General features: G+C 41.6%; 1 protein-coding gene across 1 annotated transcript; it reads left to right on the forward strand.

Moving 5' to 3' along the window:
• The first annotated feature begins 5613 nt into the window (after positions 1-5613).
• LOC129518107 (uncharacterized) lies at positions 5614-5931 on the forward strand. Its single transcript, XM_055338126.1, has one exon. The coding sequence runs from the start codon at positions 5614-5616 to the stop codon at positions 5929-5931; it is 318 nt and encodes a 105-aa protein (XP_055194101.1).
• The last annotated feature ends 3968 nt before the right edge of the window (positions 5932-9899 follow it).

The raw sequence follows: 9899 nt of genomic DNA on the forward strand, positions 1-9899 counted from the left end.
GATATGCTCCTCTTTGTCAATCTCTCTCAAAATAGTGTCCAGAACAGAAGACAGTACACGAGGATGGTCTGACTAGTATACCGAAGCAGAACCATTACTCGTTTTCCTTGGACATTCCATCTTAGTTAAGACAGCCAAGGCTACACTAACTTTTTTAGAAGTTGCATTTTATATTTTATTCATATCTGCTGTCAGTGAATTAAAAACCTATGTGTTTTTTCTTCAAGTATGCTCCTTTTAGTACTGTGCCAAGAGACACTTGAAAGGTTTTTTTGTCATTTTCCATGTGACAATCCTCTAATTTTAATTTTTTTAAAAGATTTTATTTATACATTTGAGAAAGAGAGCGTGAGAGACAGCACAAGCAGTGGTGGTGGTGGTGGTGGTGGTGGTGGTGGCAGAGGGTAGGGGAGTGGCAGAGGGAGAGGGAGAGAGAGAAGCAGACTTCCCACTGAGCAGGGAGCCCATGCTGGCTGGCTCATCTCAGGACCCCAGGATCATGACCTGAGCCAAGGCAGATGCTTAACCAACTGAGCCATCCAAGTGCCCCGTGACAATCCTTCATTTAAAAAAGGGAAATTGGCTTAATAAACTCTCATCCATATTCCTAGAAAGTGGTATTACCAGTACTTGGCCATCATGTTTTCAAATGATAATTTAAGCATCACATACTTTACCAGGGAAGGGAACAAAACATGAGATGTTCTGCAAAAATGTTCAATCTTGTTTTCTGTTGAGACAATATGTACGTTGGTTACTTTGCCATTTTCCAGTACAGAGGAAGCCCACTTCTTACGTTCCAAATGAAAAAGGAAAACTCGTAATTAGATAAGACTATCATCTCAGTTATAGGAGTCAGGTGTACTCTCCCCAAAGACGCAATGAATATGAAATGTTCAAGGAGCTTGGTTCTCCTGACAAGGTGAAGATGGGCAGGGTTCACCCCTTCCAGACTCTTTTGAAAAAGAAAAAAAAATGTTACCAGCATAGGGTTGAAAATCCATTACCTGTAAAAACAAATAGTTCTTTAATACTAATACAAATACGTAAATAAATAAATATTATCTTAATATCTTTTGTTGAAAAATTTTCAACTTTCTTTTCAAGTCCAAAATCTTTCACTTGCTGCTTTATGAAAAATAATCAGTCAATTAATTTAGGGCCTGGAAAGAAGTATCTTCTGATCTTCGACTAAGAATTCCCCTGAAATAAGAAACCAGCTTTTTGTTCAACATAAATATCAAACTTTATGTTTATTTATATCAATCAAGTTTCATCTTCTAGATTCAGATGAAGAATCTGCCTGGGAGAGATCCTTAAGGCTCCTGATTATGTCATAACAATCCATTCACCATCCCTACCAAATTCTTGTGATAAGCAGATTTTATACATGTTACAAATGTCCTCCTCCAAGTCATTAAAAAATTGTTGAACAAGACAATCCCAAATTTCCAGTTCTGCAGTATGACACTAGAAAGTCCCCTCCAGGATTGCAGGGAGCCATAATCAGCACCTTTTGGCTACAGTAAATTGACCAAGGCTGAATTCACCAAGCTCTACTGGGCATCCAGCCTATGCTTCTGTGGCTCATCCAAAAGGACGTTGTGAAAAACGCTAATATCTGCTTTCTGGATGCCCTCTTTTTAGTTCCTCTCTGAATTCCTACTTTTAAACTCAGTCAAGTGGTTTCACAGACTGGACTAGTGTTTATTTAACTTTTGTAAGGAAAAATATTTCTAATGCAGAGGTATTTTTAAATGTCTGTAAAGTTCCTTAATTAAAAAACGCCAAATTCATCTATACACCAAATAAATTGAAATAGCCCAATGCACACTATTCTTAGCTCAATCTGCCAGAGCACATTTGCATAATATCGCAATGTACTGATTTCAGCTGTTTGTAATATCAGGACCAGACGGAGCAAGGCCAGGAAACAGAGTGGAAGTAGCAATGAATGCTACAGTACTGCTTTTCATTAATGAGAAGCTCAAAGCATGGCCTCTTACAAAATCACACTTGTCAGAGCCTTAAATGGGTACTGTCTATGGAGTATTGATTGATCTCGACTAGCCAGGAAATTAGAAAGAGGAGAGTCATAGTGGAACAATTCATCTTTGTCAATAAAAGGAATCTCTGTTTCTATGGGAAACCATCTCTCTCCTGGTCCGTAGGATGTAATCTTCAAGAACTGTATATTCTGTAGCAATTTTCATGTGTTTTCTTGGAAAGTCCTCCAATTGCAAGAATTATGTATGCTTCTACTTGTTATCTTAAGCCACTTGTAATCACATTCACCTCCTCATGTGAAATGCCACAGAAGTGAAATGTCCACCCAGCGCACCCAGGAGTTGCTTAGTATTGTAACATTTTAAATGGGGGATAGTTGTTATAATGGCCATGGAAACCCAAAATTATATTCTGTGATGTTGTCTAGAGGGCGATTTTTTTGCTTAGAATGTAGGTGCCATGGAAGCAGGGATGTTCCTTTGCTCAACACCATGTCTTCAGCACCCAGAAGCATGCTTGGCACATGGCGGACACTCAAGAATATTTGTGCGATGACTACATGGATGGACAGAGAACTACTTCAACACAGACCTACTGAGTTTCTGCTGGGGGCAGGTACCAGGTCATATGCTATTGGGACTGGTCTTTCATTTGTTCAATGGAGACCATGCCTATGTCTGAGGCACTGAGCTAGGTTCAAAGGGTCTAGCTATGGAAAATTTAGTGTGCCTTCTTAGAGCTTCTAGCCAGCTCAATGACAAGTAGCCAGAAGTAAAAGATAGATTCCCTGCTCTTGGGAGCTAGCTATTTTAAAATCGAGTTGAGAAGGCCAGACTTAAATGTAAGAAAGTTAAATAATGAGACTTTCTCACATAGATCATTCAAAGGCGGTCATTCCTTTTTTTAGGTATAGTCCTAAGCCTTACAGATTCTCTCTGCAATTAAGTTCATGTCCAGTTTTGTTTTCTGAGGGCTCAGAGGCTCTTCCCTCAAACACTTAATCCTACTCTCTCCTTTCTCCTTCACTCTATGTGATTCTCATTTATCATCTTGGCTTTCCTGCATCCTGTAAACCCCCAGTCAAACAGGAAACCAAATAAAGTGTGATGCGTCTTGTTTACTTTGAAACATCCCAACCTTTCTGCCTACACCACTGAAAGCAATCAAACTTCAAAGTCTGTTGGCTGTATCATCTCAGCACTTTTAATTTAGATGTAGTTACATTTGCATAACAGTTTAGCTGTGAATTTGGCAGGAAATTTCTGAAGAGTTATTTTGGTTCTACAGAGAGCGTGCCCAATGTCTAATAAGCAGATCTCCTGTGCGGTATTGCATTTTTATCATTACAAAAAAAGTACCCTGGAGGCTCATACCTTGGCAAAAGCTTTTTTGCTAACAAATAATACGATTAGCAGCATTGCTTTTCCTGAGAGTGATAATGTGGTAAAGCCTGTTGAATTTTTGAAACCATAGTAACAATACCGGAAAAAGTCAATGAAAAACGGTATTTTAATATTGTGTGGTATATATTTTTTTCCATTTGTTTTTATTGAAGTTTGATTTGCCAACATATAGTATAACCCCCAGTTCTCATCTCATCAAGTGCCTCCCTCAGTGCCCGTCACCCAGTCACCCCATCCTCCCCGCCCACCTCCCCTTCCACAACCCTTTGTTCATTTCCCAGAGTTAGGAGTCTATCATGATTTGTCTCCCTCTCTAATTTTTCCCACTCAGTTCCCCTCCTTTCTTCATATAATCCCTTTCACTATTTCTTACATTTGGAAGATGCAGCAAAATATAGACCAGGTAAAAATCACTCATAATCCTACTACCTGAAGCTAAGTACTTTAATATACGGAAATAAGTTGTTTGAGTTATTCTTTTGCTGTGTGTGTGTGTGTGTGTGTGTGTGTGTGTGTGTGGAATGAACTCAGGAGTGTATGCTTCAGGCCAAGGATGGAAAATAGGTGTTCTTTCTTTCACTTGCTCTTTTGCTTATTAGAGAAGACTGATGTACTGAAGAGGATTCTGAGACAAGGATACTATGATGGATTACTAATGCCTGCCTTATTTCTTTTATTCTTTTATCCTTTGTTTCTTTTTCATGACTTTGTATTATAAAAAATTCAAACATAAAAGAATCAAAATGATATAATGAAACCCCATGTACTTGCCTAGCTTAAGCAAGTATCAACTTTCTGCCACTTCTGCTTTGACTGTATCTGTTCCTTCTACTTCCCAAGCCACTTGGTTATTACATTCATACACTTCTTTTTTTAAAAAAATTATTTATTTGTTTGAGAGACAAGGAGAGCATGAGCAGGGGTGGGGTGTAGGAAATGCAGAGAGAGAGGAAGAAGCAGACTCTCCACTGAGCAGGGAGTCCAACACACAGCTTGATCCCAGGACCCTGAGATCATGACCTGAGAGGAAGCCAGAGCCAGCTCTCTAAATGACTGAGCCACTCAGGTGCCCTCATGCACTTCTTTTATAACTAAAAATGGCATATGTTAAAATGTACACATTTCAACTGCACAATTTTGAAAGGTAGATACATCCATGCAATGCACACCTCTGTTCAGAATGTTTCCTTCATAATCAGGCCTGCCCCTCCTCTACCTTGGAGACATCCAGAATTCTGAGTCTTCTAGAACTTCATATACACATACATATATAGTATATACACTTGTGTCCTGCTCCTCTGCTCAGCATAGTGCCTGTGAGATCCATCCTTGTTTTTTTTAAAGATTTTATTTATTTATTTGACAGAGAAAGGGAGACGGAGAGGGAAAGAGAGACCGAGCGAGCACACAAGCAGGGGGAGTGGGAGAGGAAGAAGCAAACTCCTCACTGAGCAAGGAGCCCAGTGTAGAACTAAATCCCAGGATAACGGAATCATGACTTGAGCCGAAGGCAGATGCTTAACTGACTGAGCCACCCAGGTGACCTGAGATCCATCCTAGTTATTGTGTACATCAGTAGTTCATTTGTTTATTGCTGTTTTTATGAATATACTATGGTTTGTTTATCCATTTTTCTGTTGATGAACACCTGAGCTATTTCCAGTTTGGGATATTATGAATAAAAGTGATATAAACATTCTGGTGCATAGTGCATGTGTCTGTGTCTGTGTGTGTGAGTGTGTGTGTGTGTGTGTGTGTGTCTGTGCATGTGTAGATAGATTTTTACATTTCTTGAATACCTGGAAGAAAATGGTTGGGCCATATAGTACATGTATGTTTAGTTTCATATAAGAAACTGTCAGACTTTTCCCACCCTGATAACAGTGTATGAGAGTTCTAGTTGCTGTACAACCTCATCCCTGTTAGGGTTATCAACCATGCTGGTGGGTATACTGGTATCACATTCTGGTCTAGTCATTAGGGTGACCAAGTGCTAGCACACACATTTCTAGGCTGAGGCCTGATCAGGGCCCAGTGAACATCAATGACATATCAGTGTCTATGGTGTCACAAAGGCCTCTCCCTGACCAATGAGTGGCTGGAGCATGGGGATAGAGAGGGCAGTAATGAGCACTGGGCACTGGTGTCTTGGGACAGTCAGACCAGCTGGACACTCGAGGTAGACCAATCAGAGCAAAACACCATGTCCGGGAAAAGAAGTAGTCAGAACTCCTGCAGGCTTGGGAAGCAGACACTCTCCTCTTCCACAAAAACCAAGTTGAAATTCTCTGTGAGCCATGAAGACCATCTCCTGCAGGAAAACCACCCTGCCCAGCACCTACGCTTCTCCAGCCAGGTTTGCCTCTCCGCCATTCTGAAATACGTGGCCACCAACATTCTGGAGCTGGTGGGCAATGAGGCCCACAATGACTGCAGGGTTCAAAGGGCAGTGAATAACAACATGCAGAGCAGCCACCTCTTTGGGGATGACACCACTTCTCAGGTCTCTGAAATGTTCTGATCCAGCAAGAACTGCTGATGCCTGGGTCCCAGAGCCTGGAAGGAGTCCACACAACCTCATCCAGTGCTGAGACTTCTCACAGAAGGAGCCTGTGCTGCTAACACCTACGCATGCCATTAAAGAATTGAATTCCAATTGAATTCCAGCAAGCTTCTGGCTCTCCTCAATTTTAGTCATACCGAGGTGAAGTCGTCCATGTGTTATCTAAGAGAATAAGTTCCATGAGTAGTTGGGAGGGATAGAGGACGTGGTCCGTGTGGGGTACTTGAATCAGGTGCCTTCAGAGGAGCAGTCTGCAATGGTACCAGTGTCGGGGGTGGCCCTGGTGGGGGCGCCTGGCTGACATAGCAGGAGTAAGAAGGCTTCCTCATTGCTTCTGAGGAAGGAAAACCTGGTGAGGCCAGAAAGTTGGCTAGTGGGGGGTCGGGTGAGGTTTCAAGGCTTGCTGAATTCCCAGAACACTGGTAGTATTTGGGGTGGGGCCGAAGATGAGGAGGTAAAGAAGGCTTCATTCATGCCAGGGAATGCCAACAGGTCAGAAGGAGATAGCAATGGGGCTGGGGGGAGAGGCTGGCATAGCAACTGGCATGCACTTAATGGCACAGGGGCCTTTACATGAAGATTGGGGAGCGATGAAGGAAATGGTAAACAAGTATACAGAGAAATTACAGGCCTGTTGGTTTCATTGATTATTTATTTATACCCTGTCTCATCCCAAAGAAGGACTTGAAGCAGGGATTATTAAACAGTGCTGTGATTCTTCCGGTAGAATATATCCTTCTGTCCTCTCTAGCGGACAAAAAATAGGAATATTGAATATAAGCATCCTCTGGCCTAAGGCATGCAAAACAAGCAGTTCTCAATGGTTATCAAATATTAATGAACGGATTTGTTCATGTATTCCATTGTAAATGCAATTATCAATCTCATTCTCTGATGAAATACCAATGAGTCTAATGATCATACATTTGATAGAACATCAGAGTTAAAATTGCTTAAATAAGTGTTTGAAAAGATGTATGTATATCCTATGTAAATTCTGCTCCAAAGAATAAAAGCAAATACAGTTCTTATACAAACACTTTCATGCACTGTATGAAGTCAAAAATAGATGTTGTGTTACATGTAGAAACCAGAGATGAATTTTTATGAACAATAACCATTCACCCTCCACTGTGTCATTACTTGAGGTTTTTACTTGTTCAGTCAATGCTCCAAGGCCACTCTATGCTGCACTTCTGGCCTTTTTGTAGAGGGCTGGTAACCTGAGGCCAGATAACTTGAGCAACAGAATTAGATGGACTGAGTTCAAAATAGCAACTCACCACTCACTGGCCATTTGATCTTGGACATCCACTTATTCCCTCTGAACAGCAGTTTCCTCATATGTAAAATGGGAACTACAAGTTCATCCATCTTTGGGTTTTTACAAGAATGAAGCAAATTTATGCCTGCAAACTGTCGTTTAGCACAGAGTACAATTAATGAGTAGCTACATCTATCTTCTTCCACATATACCAGATGTTTAGGCCTTGTTCTTCTTCTTCTTTTTTTAAAGATTTTATTTATTTGAGAGAGAGAGGGAGGGAGGGAGAGCACAAGTAGGGGGAGCAGCAGAGGGGAGAGAGAAGCCAACTACCCCCTGAGCAGGGAGCCTGACACGGGGCTCGATCCCAGGACCCCAGGGGATCAAGACATGAGCCAAAGGCAGATGCTTAACTGCTCTGAGCCACCCAGGCGCCCCCTAGGCCTGGTTCTTCCGTGACCGCTGGATGCTGGGGCCACTGGCTCTGAAAGCCATACCCTGCTAAACCTCATGGAGAGACAAAAGAGTACCATGAGGATAAGAAGTCAGAGTTCAAACAGAACTAGGCAGTCCACACACTGGGTTCCTCTTGGCTCCCCACTGCCTGGCAACCTCCCCTATCTCTGCTTTCCACCCTTCGTCAAGGCAGAAGGACTCCGCGTGCCCTCTGCCTGCTACACAGGAGTACTCTAAGAATGAAAGTAATAGTACTGGTTGTGGGCTTGCAGCTCTTTGGAACATGTACTTATATAAATAAGTCCAGGAAATCTTCCTTGTCACCTAATGCTCATTAAATATATTTACAGATAACTCACTGTCAGAATGTTCACCCACAGAAATCGTGGTTTGTTAGGCCCACAAAGTCCTCCTTGCCTAAGCAGGCCTCTCCCCAGTAACTGCCAGTGGAGAGTCACCTTAAGATAATAACACCAACGTTGCTATCACCACCCCACCCCAAAATGGAGTATCTGTTGGCCCCAGGCATTGGTTTCCTGTATTACAATGCCCTTCAGCCTACAGAGAATGTCTGTGTGGTAGGGGATGCCAGAGAATTAATCATTATACTTAAGACTGTAGCATGTTGGTTAAATAGCTACTTTTTAAAAACTGCTCTTTTCTGGACTTACAGCTATTGCTTATAGCACGAAACACAGTCTCCCGGGTACTCCACTGAGCAGCCCAAAAAAGGGAAGTTGTTAAAGGTATCAAGAAGCCACAGTAGGTGGGTGGACCATGTCCAGGTTAGCATTCTCTACAGCCAGGACTTTGCAGTCCATGCAGGAGCCAGTAAGTAATGGTCAGTCATGACTCTTGTAAGGAGGCAGGCTTCTGAGGCTCTTTCAGATACTCCTTGATGGCCGCAGTGAAGTTTGAAGGCTGAGCCCTATGGGGAGTCCCACAGGTGTGAGGCCAAGGGGCAGAGCAATACCACCAATGCCTTTAAAGAACTGTGTTTCAGCTGTCCTTGTGACTTTTACAGGAAACATGGCGACCAAGATAAACATAGCATCTGGCCTGGACTTTGCCTATTCATTTCTTAAAGATATCTTCTGAGGAGGAGAAATTTTTAATTTTTATGAAATATAATTCTTCAATATTTGATCTTATTTTCTGTTAAATTGTGTATTACATGGAATTATGTTTATCTTATTACATTGCTAGGATAATTTCATTAAGTCATATGTATTTTCTTAATTTTTATTTCTTTAAAGATTTTATTTATTCATGAGAGACAGAGAGAGAGGCAGAGACTTAGGCAGAGGGAGAAGCAGGCTCCCAGGAGGGAACCCGAAGCGGGACTTGATCCCAGGACCCTGGGATCACAACCTGAGCCAAAGGCAGATGCTCAGTCACTGAGCCACCCAGGTGCCCCCCTTTTTTCTCTTTAAATATTTTATTTATTTGTTCATGAGAGACACAGAAAGAGAGAGGCAGAGATACAGGCAGAGGGAGAAGCAGGCTCCATGCAGGGATCCCAATGTGGGACTTGATCCTGGGACTCCAGGATCATGCCCTGAGCCAAAGGCAGATGCTCAACCGCTGAGCCACCCAGGTGTTCCCCCTTTTCTTTTCTTAAAAAAATATTTTATTTATTTATTTGAAAGAGAGAGAGAGCACACAAGCTCAGGATGGGGAGGGGGAAGGGCAGAGGGAGAAGAAACAGCCTCCCTGCTGAGCAGAGAATGGGACTCGATCCCAGGACCCCAGGATCATGACCTGAGCCCAAGTAGGTCCTTAACCGAATGAGCTACCTATGCACCCCTAATATAATTTCATTTTAATTAGAAACATGCTCTGTAAAGTTTCAAATTTTTTTGAAATTTATTGAAACTTGATTTGTGTCCCTGAATATGGTCTATCTCGGTATACATTCCATATACATGTAAAAAGAAAGCCTATTTTGCAGTTGTTTGGTGTTTAATTCTATAAATGTCAATTTAGGTTAAGGTGGTTGATAGTGTTCTTCAGATCTTCTATATACTTACTTATTTTCTATCTAGTTTTATTAGTTATTCAGAAAAGATGTTTTGAAATCTCTGATTATGTTTATGGGTTTATATTTTCTCTCTTTAATATATAGTCAAATTTGTTTCATTAACTTTTTTGGTTGCTTTTCAGGCACATTCAGAATTGGCATTCTTCTGTCTTCCTGATGTATTAT

The sequence above is a fragment of the Nyctereutes procyonoides genome, unplaced genomic scaffold (genome assembly GCF_905146905.1).
Source record: "Nyctereutes procyonoides isolate TBG_1078 unplaced genomic scaffold, NYPRO_anot_genome, whole genome shotgun sequence".
Classification (NCBI taxonomy): domain Eukaryota; kingdom Metazoa; phylum Chordata; class Mammalia; order Carnivora; family Canidae; genus Nyctereutes; species Nyctereutes procyonoides.

Excerpts from the sequence above, each read along its gene's own strand:
- LOC129518107 (XM_055338126.1), top strand. The coding sequence starts at position 5,614 with ATGTCCGGGAAAAGAAGTAGTCAGAACTCCTGCAGGCTTGGGAAGCAG.